The sequence below is a fragment of the Trichogramma pretiosum genome, unplaced genomic scaffold (assembly GCF_000599845.2).
Source record: "Trichogramma pretiosum strain Unisexual culture from Peru unplaced genomic scaffold, Tpre_2.0 scaffold21, whole genome shotgun sequence".
Lineage (NCBI taxonomy): Eukaryota > Metazoa > Arthropoda > Insecta > Hymenoptera > Trichogrammatidae > Trichogramma > Trichogramma pretiosum.
In genome coordinates, this window is record NW_019640940.1 from 596,095 (window position 1) to 612,446 (window position 16,352).

Sequence of the window (16,352 nt, forward strand, 5' to 3'; positions counted from 1 at the left end):
TTTATCGCCGGCCGAGAGCTCATCCGTTGTAGCAACTTGTTCTATATATTCTCCGCGCCGTATCAAAACAATGAACTACAACGCGCATACAGGGCCGGTTTGTAGTTTCTCGCGCAGTCCGGATCGCCTCGTGTGTATTTAAGCGGTGGATTATCATTTTTTTTTTTATTTCAAGCCTGTATCGTGCTGCATTACACACAGAAACGTATAATACAGCGAAACGATGCGAATATATGGGTGTAGGTACTATATATACGCGGACGACCGCAGAGCGAACGAGCGAGCGCGAGAATCGATGCGGTAAAAGGCAGCGGCAGCGGCAGCAACCTCGAGAGCGAGAGAGCCCCTGGGAAGTTTTCACGCGGCCGGATGACCTGTTGCACGGGTACTTGTGCGCGCAGGCGCTGCCTCTTATACTCTTCGCAACTCTTGCCTGCCAGTAGTAGTACGGGCCCACGAAGATGTATGAGCGCTTATACGTACGCGCATATATATAGGCGTCTCGTTTTCTGCTCGGCAGCGATTGGCCGAAACGTTTTTCCACGATGGCCGGAAGTGAGGCTGCGCGCCGCGATAACGATCCTCGTTATGATCTTACCACCCTGTATTATAAATCTCGTCGTTGCACGATGTTTTTTTTTTATTTTTAGAAAATATTCATAAATTTTACACGTCCCACAAACGTCTCACTCGATCACTCATTATTTTCTTCTTTTTTCTGCGCCGTTACAGCTAAGGCAACTTTAACGATGCATCAGCAGCGACTACAGCTCTCCTGACGAATAGCCCGACGAAGGGATTCTTTTGGCGGATAAAACTACGATAAGGGCAAAACGCGCAGAAGAAAATGGAACTGCAGCTGAGTACCGCGGAAACGAGATCGCTGCGTACCACGTCGTTGGACAGAAAACAGCAGCAGCCTAAGCCACAGACTAATGGCTCGTTGCTGTCCGAGGCCGAATTCGTAACCGTGGTCAACGTTCACGGTGGGCCGCGTCAACAGCGATTACTGCAACAACAACAGCAGCAGCAGCAGCAGCAACAACAATCGACGGACGTCGTGGACGGCAGCAGTTTCGTCACGGTACTGTCGATCGGCAATGGAGCCGCCGCCGCCGCCGCGAACAACAATAACAACAAAAACGGCAGCGTCGTTGCGGCCGGCGTCAACGTCGATCCCGCCCATCCCGAGGAGGAGGTCCAAGTCTATCGGCTGCCCGGCGAGAGACTGGGCTTCGGCCTGAAATTCGAGGGCGGCAACAAGACGTCGGAGAAGGTCCGCCGACTGTTCATACAGAGCTGCGCCGAACAGAGCCCGGCGAGCAGGACCACCTGCTCCTGGGGAAAACTCGGCGAAGGCGACGAGGTGAATGACTCTGATACATTATGTCATTATTATTTTTTTTATCTTTTTTGTTATATAACTATATTACATCGTAGCTTCGTGTATAAAGCCGTATAATAATTGCAACCGAGTTTGGTAATATACGTGTCTGCTTTGAAGAGAGAGAGAGAAAATATTTTGTTGCATCTGCGCGCTCTCATATTGTACTATGATCGTTCTCGGTACATGCAGCTCGTAAAATTCAACCGCAAACCCGTAGTAGTAGTAGTAGTTCGCAATCGCAACATTCTATGAATTATACTCTCCTCGCAAACTCTCGCAACGTAATCTCTCTCTCGTTTGCTTCATCGTAATTTATATAAAAAATAAGTAAAGCATCGCTTCGATATTTTTTCATCAATGCATTATTTTATGCTTCGACAGTTGCTGTCGATTGACGGCGTGCCGGTGACGCAGCTCACGCGTCTCGACTGCGTGCGCCGATTGAAGGAGTCCCAGCTGGTGCTGAGGCTGCTGATACGCTGCCGAGGTGCTCTGCGGCCCGAGGTCGTCAGCGCCGAGCGCAAGGATCAGCACAAACAGGTGCAACAGCAGCAGCAGCAGCAATGTAAACCAACGTCACCGCCGGAGCTGCCGACGGCGCCACCCCCACCCGTACCGCCGAGAAAGCTGAGACACCACCACCACCACCAACAGCAACAACCGCAACAGTCACCGGCGTCGTCATCGAGCACGGTCAATCGCGGTCTCGCCGATGGCGAGGCAAGCCCAGGTAATGCTATACGATCGCGTGAATGAACGTGTGTGTACGTACGCGAAAGGAAGAGTGAAAAAATAACCCGATGATTGATACGCTTTATTTTTCTCTCGAATTAAAAGCACGAGAAAGACACGCACTTTTTCAACCCGTTCTATATATTTATAATAACGCGGCTACGGAGCTACTACCTGTACTATCGCTGACGGCGTGTGAAGTAACATTCGAACGCGAGCGCAATTATTTTGTATCTATATATACATCCAGAACGCGTAATTATTCTAACCTAATAACGCGTTATTTACTCTTTACGAGAGAAAGTTAATTGCGGAAGATGATTGTTATTGCTCGATCATGATGTCAGTTTAGATGAATTATGGCTTGGATACTTAACCCATTGCCGATCTCATAATGAGCATTGTATTTTAATTTCCTCCTCGCAGTCAAAATAACGAGTATGAGAGTTTTTTTTTCTGTTTAGAAAAAAAATTCTACGTACTGCATGATTATACTTATTTACTTACTTGTTACTGGGTTAATTCAATATGAAAGCGAATTTAATATTTTTTTGTTGTTGCTATCCTTCTGCAGGAGTTAAACAAGCCTGGGATAGTCCTAAATCAGCTGGATCATCGCAAACTGGATCGCCTTTGTCACAAGGAAGTTATCGCAGTGCCGCGAGCAGCATGAGATCCAGCAATTACGAGAGTTGCGCCTCTTCGCCGACCAAGAGTTCGTCCCTGAAGCAACCGCACGCATCTCCCGTACTGAACAAAGCTATCAGACAGGTAAAATTACGCTCTTTCCGTGACAAACGGAATAGCACGCAGTCGGACGAGAATCAAAACTGAACTTCCTTCCTTTTTCTTTTCAGGAATTACCGACCGAGGCTCAAGTGTACCTGGACGCTCGTTCGCACGATGGCTCGAGCACTCAGGGCAGCACTTCCGACGACACGAGCAGCTCGCTGTCCACCGTGGTCGATCGCTGCTCGGTCTCGGATCGATTTTCCACCACCTCGACGATCTCCCACACGTCCGACGCCAATCAGTTTCATCTGGAGCTCGATAATGCAGAACTCGAGATTAACGATCGCGAGATCAATATTCCCTTGTCGAGCGGTATCAACGTCGTCGACATGAACAACGCCGACTTCTTGCTCAATCGTTTGGCCAACTCGGAGGCCCGCACCTACGTCGAGTCTCGAGGCGACGTCGAGCGAGTCACCGCCGTCGTGGCACCCAACACGGTGCTCATCGAGGAGACCCCGACGCTGCAGCCACCGCTGTGCTTTCAAGACGCGCCGCTCAGCTACGGACACGAGCCGAGACCGAGCATATTTTTCACGGCCAATCTTGTTGCCGATTCGCGCACGCATTTCCGGCCTATAAAAGACGACGCAGAAATCGTCGATAAAGTCGTGAACGGCGAGGCGCCGCCCCTGCCGGTGCGTAACCACGTGAACCGCGTACCTGTAAATCAGCAGCAGCAGCAACAGCAGCAACAGCATTGTCAATCGGCAAAAGAGCCAGAGCGAAGTAAACCAAATGCTCCTCGGCCACCCAAACCTATGCCTAGAAAAGAGGTCAAGGGTAAACGTAAACGACCTCCACCTCCTCCACCACCGCCGAGGCGCGAGCCAGCATCACCTGTGCCGGAGGCTCGGAATCCCAATACGATCAATAAAATATTCAATGTTGACAAAACAAACGAGGAAGATAAGAATCAAAAGAATCGTAACGAAAGTGAAACAATCAATGATGCGATTATTAATGATTCGAATGAATCGACGGGGCAAAAGAATTTAGAAATTAATCAAAACGTTCAAGAAGAGACGTTTTTGGAGATATTGAAGGATAAGCAGGCGATCGAAAAAGAGCAGACTATTTTTGAAAAATGTGATAGCAAAGACGTCGATGAAATTACTTGTACAGCATCACTCAACGCAAACAAAACTGATCCAATTTCTGTGAATAATGATGTTACAATCGACGAAAATAAAACGATTGAAGAAACTGTAAAATCTGATAGTCCAATCGATACTTTGGAGAAATCAGAAGAACTAAGTTCTGATTCTGAAACAGAAATTGTTGAAAACGTAGATCTCTGCAGGGAACTTATTAATCAACAAATTGAAGAAGAAATTATGAATGAAGCATTGAGTATCGACATTGATGATCACAGTTTGAGGATTGCTCGGACGATTAGAAATATCAGAGCAAGAGAGATTATTGAAAAAGAAGATATCGCAGATGAGAGTGAAGAGGATTGTTATTGGACAAGTAATTTAACGACTATTGGAGAAGAGGATGAAACCAATTCGTTAGAATACGAAAATGAGTAGGTTTTCAACTTTTTGTTATAGTATACTAGTTTTATCGATAATAAGCTTTAAAGTTGATTGAGAATTTCTTAATCAAAAGTAAAAGTAACGATTAAAGTATACTTTTTGTATTTTCGTGTTCATTCATATTGTTCACTTTCTTCAAATTACCAAAATTATTACATGTTTGACCATTGGATTGTGAAATATATTTGTAAATTGACAATTAAGAGTTTTTTATTTGAAAAGAATGTTTTATTTTTATAAATGTGTACAATATGATAGAATATCTTATATCTAAAATAATAACTATGTGAAGGTTACTCGATGAAGGTTATCCTTTATGTCAATTTATTTATTTTATTTATAAACAAACCAGATGGTCAAATACATTTAAGATTACAAATAATTGTCGATATTTCAACGAATACCTTATAATTTTCAATTAATTTATTTAGATAAATTTTTCGAAGAAATTGACTTGATAATAATAACTGTACTGAACGTATTTTTTCATATGAATTGAAAATCATTTCAATTATTTCAAAAGAATTTTATCAAATATTTTTGTTATCTTTAATGTTTACGAATCAAAATATTGAGTATGAGTCAATTTCAAATCATTCATTATCAATGTAAAAGTGCACATTTTCAAAACCAATTGTTTTGTTTTTCGACATCCATTCCGCACAGTTTTATAATTTATTTCAATTTCATTCGCGAACTGTACCTTTAAAAAGTAGTATGAAGTAAAAATGTTAACTTTGTGACTTTTTTTTTACAATATTTTTTATCTTGTGCTACATCACTTAGCTTGCCTTTTTTTCTATTTTAAGTTTATATGCAGTGTTCACGAAATATGTAAGCTAGATACCGCTAAATTCGATTACCGTTTCGCACTGGCTTCTGTGTGAAAAAGTACATCTTGGGAATCTCTACTTTTAAGTGATGCATTACTGTTATAAAGATTATAATTTAAAACTTTTAATTGTAGAATCACAGAAGAGAAGCAGCAGCTGTTCGGAAGTTCAATGACAGCGGAGGACAACGGTGACAAGAGCTCGTGTGGAACTACGGAACAAAGAGGTAAGTCACGTTTTTATCGTCATTCATTGTAATTGGCGATATTGTAGGCACATATATATCGAATAAGATAGCGATTTTGTCTATCGACCTGTCACGTTCGATTGTCAGTTCCATGTGTGTATGTGTATCGTACGTATACGTTCGCGCGCCATTAAAGCCGCACATACACCTATATTCTTTTGCTTTCCATTTCGTAATTACGAACGTAAATAAGATATACAATGGGATAACGAACGCCGTTTTGATTTTTAATAAACGAGCGATGAGTCAATCAATTTTCTGCACACACACACAGGAACGAAATAATTAATCGTCCTCGTCGTGCGTTGTATTGCTGCGATCGACACTCGGCCGTCTAGACTAGAATCGCCAGAATGCCGAGGCGTGCGAAATTCCCAACGAGGAGCGTAATCATCATCGCGTATCCGCGAGCGAGTATCTATACGTACGTTATTATAACAGTGCCGCGTCCTGCAACTTCATTAGACCTCGAAGCTCGCGCCCCATTATCCCGGGCGAATGATAATAAAAAATGGCGAAGGGGGGGCTACGCTAGATTCAAAAGCAAAAAGCATAAATATTCGTGACATCGCGTGTCGTGTGAGAGGAGGAAAAAAAAGTAACGAGAGAGACTTTCTCGACACTCCGATCATACACACATATATACCCATGAGTGATAAACGACCGATTAATCCGCGGGGGCGCGCGCATAGGCAGAAATTAGAAGGCTCGATCTATGGCACGAAGGGCGATTAATATTATGCGCCTTATGCGCGCAGCATCCTCGATACATACCGCCCACGCTCGACTCGGTATTAATCATTCGCGCGCGCGCTCGAGAAGATATTTTCCGAGGGGACTAATATCGGATAGAGAGCTATGTATGTATGGGCAGGGTAAGTGCACAGGTGGGTGGATATGGTGGGGTTGTATTATTGACGCCCGATAAGATCGTTATGCTGGCCCAGCTCTTATATTTATACTATATATATACGAGCTGCGCACGTATAAAAAGGTGCGATGCTGTTTATTGTGTGCTCGTTGCGAGATATAAGCATCCGATGCAAATACCTATCCTATATATAGACGAGTGCGCGCGCCTTGGTGTAATAATCGACGCGTTCTAGGCCCTGCTGCTGCAGTGCACAGGTGAAGCTATATCCGCAGATTATAGTTAGGTATTACGGGGGAGCTAGCTAGCTAGCTATAGGTGCACATTGTTCTCTCTTATAAGATATCTCTCTAGCTATACAGCTGAAAAGCTCATCCACGAACGAGCACACGACCGACCGTGTATTATAAGACGCGACGCGAAACGAGCCGAGCCGAGCGAGAAAGAAAATATAGAAAGAGAGATAAAAGGCTGATTTGTGGTGGTTATCTTTAATGAAGGTCTTTAGGGATCTGAAGCTCTCGATCAACGCGAGAGTGGGGGACGACGACGACGCCTTTGCCTCTTCTTTTCTCCTTTATAATTGTGGCTTCCTATATATAAACGAGCGTCGGAGGCAAAAAAAAAAAAAAAAAACAGGACACGGACGCCGCATTATATACCTGCCAAATTGACCACGAGCTCGGCTCGCCCGTGCGCGGTGATCGGCATTATCGATCATCAAGATTCTCACACCCGTCTTCGGCCTTGCGCGCGTGTACGTACGTGTGCGAGTAATATAACATACATCTCGCTCGCGAGGGTGTAAAAGAGAGATGGAGGAAAGGAGAGAGAGAGACAATGTTTGCACAGAGTACTTGACTCGTAGGGCCTTTGGGCCATCATTCAATTATAGGCTTCTAACGAGCCACCTCGCGTGCACCGCGCGCGCTCGCATATACTCATCTCTGGAGGCGAAGAAAAGATAGAAAAAGAAAGACGACGAAGCTCTTTCTCTCTCCGAAGGAGGGAGAGAGGGGGATGGAGTAAACGAAGACGAGAGGAAGAAAAAAAAATATCGAAAAAGAAGCGCACGTTCTTTCGTATTATATGTATGCGGCACGCGAGCTTCTTCTTCGCTGTTGCTGCTGCTGCTGCTGTCTGCACTTGCACACCATAGGAATATATATATATACAGTATATGGGAGTTGAGTGCAAAAAAGAGGCGCACCTGCGCGAGACGTCGATCCCATTTCCTCGCACTGCTGCTGCTGCCGATGCTCGTCTCTATACCTAGTTTTCCGAAGATAGGTTTCGTGTGTTTTATAGTTATAATAATGTACGGATACTTACTCGGTTAAATTGCAAAACTCATTTGCTCGAGTTGTCGACGAGTCGCTGCTGCTGCTGTTGCTGCTCGTGTCGTCGCGAACGATCGTTGCGATGATTATTACGGTGCCGGCAAAACGATATACACTTTGTTTCTTCTTGGAGAATGATTAGAAACTTGTCGGGCGTAATGGGCGATTGATGGGCTCGAGGATCGTTACAGGGGTGTCATTATGATAAAATGAAAAATTAGCACCCGCGCAAATTGTGCGTGATTATTGCTTTGCCAATTTTATACTTGTAGTACTCAGCGATACCAATAATATTTTTGATATCCCTAAACTTGCTTTGAAGTTGAAAATATTCTTACGTTCGATGAGGATACACTCGATGAGGATCCTAAAACTTATTGAAATGGATCTGCTATTTCATAATTTTTTTGAGAAATCTTATACAATAATTTTCATTTTACTACTTGCAGATTTACTGATATAGGTACTCGCCACCTAGCGGTGTAGGCTGGCATTAACGCTCAATGCATTTCATACATTTTTTCGCCATTTCGTGAAATATCAATAAATAAGTACTTAAGCATTCATTTTCATTCGAATTGTGTCAATTTCAGTATCGGATAGCTTTTTTGTTCATTTTTCGCCCAAAAGGTATACAATATAATTTTCCTGAAATTTTTGAGCGGTTCATGTAAACAAATAAATCAGTATTTATACAGAAGATTTCATGTAAAAATAACGTAAATAATATTCCATATAGGTTACTTTGATTTTAATGTTTGATTTAACATTAACTCTGCATTAAAGGCAAGTGTACCCTTGCACCCACGCCAGCGAGCTTTACAGTCTTTTTTACGCTTCTCGCGCGATCGTTTCCCTCGGCCAAGCTTTCGCGAGGCACAATTGATATTTTATTCATTCGCTCTTGGGCTATACCTCGTAAATGTAATATGTATCATGGACTATTATAGCTCGGGCCGTCGACAGGGGTGAAAGACCTGGTGTATAGCGCGTAGATACTCATAAACGAGCCACCATTAGGCTCTTTTTTTACAATGTCTTACTCCCGTTTCACATTATACGTGTAATACATAACAGGCATTTTCATATTTATTCAATTATATCCATATATCTATAAAACGTATGAATAATATACGTGCTTCGTTGCATATATGCCGCGCTTGGAAATAGATGAATATGAAAAAAAGCAAAAAAAAAAAAAAAACAACGAAGCGGAGAGAAAAAACAATCGCAGCGACGCGGAAAAATGCGCACACGGCGCGCGTACATATTTCATCGGACGGGAAGAAATCGATACATCGCATGACTATTTAAGATTTGAAAACGGCAAGTACATATGGCCACTCTCGTATATATATACAAACGCACACGTACACAGACACGCAAGTGCACTTATGTGCAGTCATACACACACAGACACACGTGCGATTGGTTAAAGCTATATGCGCCGAGAGGTAGAATATAAGAAACTGATATACAATGTCGACGGATAGATTCATTTTAAAAGGCGCACACACGCACACTTATACATATTGTGTGTATGTATGTACATTTATATACGACTAGCCGCGCGCGTGTGTTGTGTTTGTGTACATAGGCATAAGGGCACTCGGGTAAAAAAGCAGTCCAATTACTTTCATCGAGGAGCAATGAATTATTTACATTGACGCGCGCGAGCTCGGCTCGCTCCGCTGCTGCTATATAGCTCGCGAGAGTAGTCCCGTCTAGTCGTCTTTATTGAATCTCACGAGAGAGGCACGAGTGTATATATGTATAAGAGTGCAGAGAGTCTCCTATATAGCTCCACACACACAAACATATATAAATATAGCGAACAACTTTCTTGATTGATTACCATATAGGCCTTATAGCTAGTGTAGAGTATACACTACGATATGCTGCGGCCTCATGCCCATGCCAAGCGCTCGGCGTCGGCGGCTCCGAGCGCATGTCCAATTGTAATTAAAAACGCGAACTTCATATAAAATAATAACGAGCTACGTCCGTGTCCGTGTGTGTGTTGGTATTATTTCTTGCGGTGTGTGCCGTACCGCGCGCGGCGTATGTATATTATAATAATGTAATATTGCCGTGGCGCATCGCCGCACCATATAGCGGTATACATCGCACACCTCTTACCCCCTTCGATGCGATAATAACACAAAGGTTAGTCGAAATAACTCCGCGGGGTATCCTCGTCCTGGACGCTTGGATAATCGATAAAAATTTTCATTTTACACTTGTGCGTGTACAGTACACCGCGCTTCGTCCTATGTATTACGTTGTTGTTGTTGTTGTTATTGTTGGCGTTGCTGTGCTTGCGGCGCGCAGTTACGCAACGCACAAACTCGACCCTTTAACCATTCGCGCGCGGATACTTTTCGTTCGTTTTTACGGCCTCCATAAAAGCTAAGTAATACGCGCAGCAGCAGTAGTATAACCGAGGGGGCACCGATGAAAAACTTTTCAGGTATTCCGAGGAATATATAGATACATTTATTATTTATATTATATTAACGCAGACACCGGGCAGGAAAAGCATAATTATATCGTTTTTACTCGAATATGATAGAGTGCGGATTTTTTGCGCGAGTCTCGGCTGTGTGTGTACACGTAGCAACTACCGTACGTGTGTACATAAGGAAGGTGTTAAAAGTCAAAATTATAGTTCGGTAGCGATCGTTACTTGATCCTCTCTCGTGTGTATATACCTACGCGCGTCGTGCATACAGGCACATTTTTCAATGCGGCCGATCTTTACGACGCGCTACGGAGCAGCAGCAGCAGGCCGGGGAAAAGCCCCGTTTGCGTAATCCAACCGACGAGCTTAACACCGGTGATAAAGATTCGCACGATCTTACGCACACGGACGAAATTGTGGCTCGCGCGACGGTTCTGTTTAGCGGCACATTTTGGCGCGCGACGTCTTTGTTTATATTATTAATTATATAAACCGTTTCTCGCTCGAATCGCGTATAACACGGTGCACGCAGTAGTATACGGCTAGAATTCATTAACCCAAAGATCGCTGAGAGAGAGCTTTTTTTTCAGTAAATATGCTACCCAGCAAGAATCGTATCGTAAATATATAAACGCATTGAATTATCGCGATTGTACTTTAGCTCCTGCGTTGCGTACGTACCTACCATATGATAAAGTGTTTTATTTACCGAACGAACCGAGCGCATCCGCTACACATATACCACTATACACTGTGTATATGTGTGCGAGATCAATTCTCAATTCTCTCAATGAGCTTATTGCGCGTCCGTCGTTTGATACACACGCACACAACGTTATATGGACTTTATTATATGCGGTATACAGTCGATAAATTATATACGCAACCCCGCGTGGCAGCAGCAACAGCAGCAGCTCTAAACTTTAAAGCGCTCGCGCGGGCGAATCGTCGGTCAATGATGATAATAATAACGATGATCGCTGTGTGCCCCGGCGCGCGGGGGCTGTTTCTATATATACGTGCTCGTGACTAATGACACCTGATAAAAAGGCCCATTGAGAATTTAGCATCTTCCTGCCAAAGTAAATCCGATTGTCCCCCGAAGAACGAGAGAGAGAGAGAGATATAGAAGAAAAAGGGTACTAGATAAATATTTTCCCATCAGCTTGATCTAGAGATTTTCATTTGATATTGCTTCTTTTTTTGCTTTCCTGTGTGCATGCGCGCGCGCGTGCATGAAGCACAGCCGCAACAGCACAGCGGCAAATCGAATGTCTCAATCAAGCCGTTCGTCTGGAAAGTCTCTCTCTCTCTATGCGCTTGTATATTGTGTATGGATCGAGCATTGCGGATACATTAAGCATCGCACAAACTCTCTCTCGTTGCACTTTAATTAATAAAACACAAGAAGCTGTTGCTTGCGGTCAAAATGTCGATGGGTGAAGAAAACAACAACAAAAAATTTTTCATACCTCGGACGAAAACACGATCTCGACTATATGTGTGTATGTGTGTAGATATTCGCGCGCATACTTATATATCGAAAGAAAAACATCCTAAGCTAGAGACGCGATCCACACACACACACACACATACACACACATTCGGTATGAGCGAAGATGAGGGAGGGGGTGGTAGCGGAGAGGAGAGGCGCGCAAGATATGCAATGCACAGCATCTCTCTAGGCAATTTTTCTTTACAATTAATCGACTCGCGCGCGCATAGCGATGCTCCCCCGCACAAGTGAGAGAGAGAGAGAGAGAGAGAGAGCTCCTTATCTCGAACCGATCAGAAAAACATTTCCGGGCTGCGATTCTCTCTCTCTCTCTCTCTCTCTCTCTCTCTCTCTTTCTCTCTAGGCTCTCTTGTGTTGTGGCATGGGCACCTAGATCTCCTCCTCGGGGTGTATATATACGTATATATATATATTTGCAGCATCCATACACAGAGGCGCACCAGCGCACAGTCCGTGATGTCTGCGCGCCACAAGTTCGATGAACTTGAAAAAGAAGAAAAATAAGATAAAAGAGCCAAGCCTGCTCGTGGCCGTATTATATATATGTGTGTGTGTATCTGTATGTATGTAGGATTGCGTCGTGCTCCACTCGTGCGCGCCCAGAGTAGTCTCCGAGTGCAGTGCAACGGAGCCAGCTCGAGCCGCTGCACTATGTACTACTACTACTACTTCTTCTACTACGACTACGACTACGACTACTACTATAAGCCACTCATTGACAGTTCAATTTATTCGCTGCTACACAATGCTCGCGAGCGAGCTAGCTAGCCGCGCAAAAGCCGAGCGCGCCTTGCGGTTCCTTCGATATTATTATATTGGGCCCCTTGGCCACTGGTATAGCTCGCATGCAGCGCACGGCGTATGTATGCAGCATATATAGACACACGACGCGACGATCGAACTCTGCTGCCGCTGCAGCTCGCAGCGATTTGTGGCCGCTGCAGAATTCGAGATGTATTTTCCGGGACTCGTTTGTCTTATAAGCGATAAGCTCGCGAAGCCCGAAAGCTTTTAAACGTCTGTGTGAGTGTGTATGTGTTTGCCGCACAGATACAAACCTATTTAAAAGACACACGAACACGCGCAGCGGTGGTTTGAGCTATGCCATTGTATGCATGTGTGTGTCATGGAGCATTTAGCTATGCGCTGTGCAGTCGTCGCGTCGGTTTCGCGCGCGCGCGAATTTCAGCTATCCGCTCGTCGGACATACGATACGATACCAAGAAAAAATATCGACGCTTTTTTCTCCTAAGCTCGGTAGTGCGCTCAAAAGCTCCACTCAAATCGCTTTGGAGCGTCTGCGTTATGATCGATGTAAGATTCGGAGCGTGTGTGTGTGTGAGGAAGATCCGGGGCTGCTGCAGTTACATAAGATAAAGCTTCCGTGCGAGTACGTTTAAAACTCCAATTTCGAGGATCGGAATCGCGGTCATTTATTTGAGCGGCTTATCTGCAGCTCGGACTCGTCACGGCAAGACAGAGAGAGAGAATGCGCTATATATACCATATATAACGCGATCCCGTAACGCGCAGACAACGATTCGCGAAATATATCTCGCTACTCATTTTTACCCTGCACAAAGATTTCGTTGTGTATCGTTCATCCCTGCGACTTTCCACTTAACTGTAACTATTTTATTTTTTGCTCTCATTGTTCGTATAGCGATGTTCCATCTTTCATCGAGGTGATCGATGTTTCCCAATTACCAAAGATGTTATGACCCAATAGCAAGTCACTTATACAATCATCTGTTCTTTACCACTTGCAGATTTACAGATTTAAGTACTCGCCATCTAGTGGCAGAAACTAAAAGTGGTTCAGAGTTGGTCTAAATTTTTCGAAAAAATCAAATTATCATTTTCTGGTCATTTGAAATGCGTTTTTTAACATCAAAAAAATTCAAATACAAATTAATTTTTGTTAATCCTTTCTATGTATTTAAAAGATTGAATTTACGCGATCAAATGTAAAATGACTCCGAAAATTACTCTCTTAAATCGGTAGCGTCGACAACAACGAAAATGAAGCCAATTGTCCTACATACATATAACAGCTCGTATTCAGTCTCTTGAATAACACTCGCTTTTTCACGCTCTATAATGCATAGCGAGTGCACTTGCGTATATTATATATCGGATGACAAACGCGCGAGGCCGTCCGCCGCCGCGCCGAGCTCTTTCTTTAAAAAGGGCAGCAGCAGCTAATAGAAAAATACCAAAATAATGGGCACCTTTAACCCTCTTTGCGTGTATGTGTGTGCATGTATAATGATGCATTTTATGCACACGCTCGCGCGCGTGAACGTCGTTAAAAGGAGAGTAAGAGAATTCGGCCTTCTTAAACTTATATATTATATTATTATATATTATAAGCAGCTCCTTGCGCGGCCCCGGACTCTTCGCTGCTCGCGCCAACTCTCTCGGGTTTATCTATCCCTCTTTCCTCCTCTCTCTGGCTCGCGGTCGCAATGTCCTTTTTGCTGCTGCTGCTGCTGCACCGAGAGAGTCCTTATAGCGGAGTGTGCAGTATTTTGCTATATAGCCATGCACACACACACACACACACACACACATGCGCACGTATATATAATATATACTTGGTGCAAGAAGTACCTGATGCAGCAATTATATACGTGTGTGTGTAAGCTCTGCGCTGCCGCTGCTGCAGCAGTGGTTGACCGCTCTCAAGGTCTTATTCTCTCTCTCGCTCTCTTTCTCCCCCTTATATAGGCGCGAGAGAGTAGAAGACACACATACACTTACAAACACCGATACATTCGCAGCTCGCTTATATAGTACATATATATTTATACACATCTATACCGATGTGTTCACCAGTAATCGGGAAGACCCCCACGTGTATACATACACGTACACCCATGCAACAAACACACACAAACACACACCTTTTACAGATATCTTTTGCTAGAGTCTAGCTTATAGGCCCCAATCGAACGAGCTCCAGGAGCAGCAGCAGCAGCCAACAACATGTACTATATCCCGGAGGCTATACGTAATATGGCCTGGCTCTTTCTCACTCGCCAGCTCTGTGGGTTGAGCGCACGTATAACACACATACACACACACACATATACGTACTCGGCACTCGCGCCAACTTACCACCAGAGAGTGTCGATTTCATCTATTTTCGGTGGATTTTTCCTTCTTCCTTTTTTCCCCTTTTTCCGATTTTTTTTCTCATCTCGTGCTTTCGCAGTTTCGTTGCTGCCAATGCAACCTCTCTCCCCCAGCTTATATATACGCTCTCTCGCGCGCGCTCGAGGAGTACTTATATACATCTATACGTGCTCGTACCGAAGTTCAACGAGAATAATGAGGTGTGAGTTACTCTTGTGCACCCAGTATATAATGCACACAACATACAGGCCTTATACTGCAGAAGGAGAGAAAGAGAGAGAGAGCAGATCACAAGCCCTGCTGCTGCTGCAGTGGGAGTGATTGTTAAAGCTGCAAGAGAGCCGAGAGAGCTGTTTATCTCCTTTTTACCCATTTCTCGTTTAATGTGCTGCATTGTCATGGTGCAATGTACTTCTCCTCTCTCGAGGCTTACTCGAACGATCTGCAGCAGCTCGCCCGAGCCTGTGCATCATATGGGTGTAATAACTAGCTTCTTTATAGAAAAAAAAACGGAGAGAAGAGAAGAAAAAAGTGGAAAAACAAAACATTTACAAGCTCGCATTGGAATTTAGACGTATGTATAAGTGTGTGTATAAAGTACTCGGCCATGGATCGAGAAAATATGATTTTACGTATATTTATGTAGGTATATCTCGCTCACTCGCGAGCTGAGCGAAGCGAAATTGCGTTTGCGCGCTGCATATATAATGGCATATATAGCAAACAGAATCGGAGCAAGAATGTGCGTAAATTCTCGGAGGGAGACGCAGTCTCTCTTTCTCTCTCTCTCTTTCTGATGCTCGAGCTCGTATAGACTCGCAGAGAGCTATATAAGCTGCAACTAGTACACTGACCCAATGATGGCTTGTTGCTGCTGCAGCAGCAGCAGCAGTACCAGAGCGACTTATTGCGCTGCGGAGAGCACTTATATACATACATTCGCTCCGAGTGTGTTTGTATGCAGTTTTCGACCGACGGACGCGCGCAAGAGCGGCACTAAATTAAGAGAAATTTATAATTGCTATTTGGCCGATTACGTGCGTACGTACGTGGCGCGTATCATTATATACATCGTGGTATTTGCAAGTTGCACATATGCGTATATGAGATGATAATAACGTAAAAATCCTTTGAAGAAAAACTGCATTTATAACTGCGTATGTGCAACACAGCAGTGAAAGTCTTGCACACCCTGTCTCTCTCTCTCTCTCAGCCCTCAAAAGGTACAACGCAACAATGCGGCGGCTGCGGCAGAGGCTGCGATGCTGTGGTACATACATATTTTCGCTACGGTATATAGAAGGTGAAAACGGAACAAAACACTTTCAGCGAATTTCTGAGAGCTGCGGCGGCTGTATATGACAAGCGAATCAGTTTTCTATAGAGAGCTTCGCTGCTCGTCATCCAGCATAATGAGAGATCGAGCAGAGTCATCGATCGAGGCTTTTCGCGCGCGCGCTCGCGAGCTCAATTTAGACGACGACGACGACGAAT

The 16,352-nt window shown here is 44.1% G+C and overlaps 1 protein-coding gene across 1 annotated transcript in view; it reads left to right on the forward strand.

Moving 5' to 3' along the window:
- The first annotated feature begins 732 nt into the window (after positions 1–732).
- The window catches only part of LOC106653745 (serine-rich adhesin for platelets-like), a 127,930-nt gene continuing 112,310 nt past the window's right edge, over positions 733–16,352 (forward strand). The window contains exons 1-5 of the mRNA XM_014373288.2: positions 733–1,366; positions 1,769–2,117; positions 2,694–2,890; positions 2,977–4,442; positions 5,420–5,511. Coding sequence (XP_014228774.2) covers positions 848–1,366; positions 1,769–2,117; positions 2,694–2,890; positions 2,977–4,442; positions 5,420–5,511 — 2,623 coding nt within the window. The 5' untranslated portion in view covers positions 733–847. The remainder of the gene's footprint in view (positions 1,367–1,768; positions 2,118–2,693; positions 2,891–2,976; positions 4,443–5,419; positions 5,512–16,352) is intronic.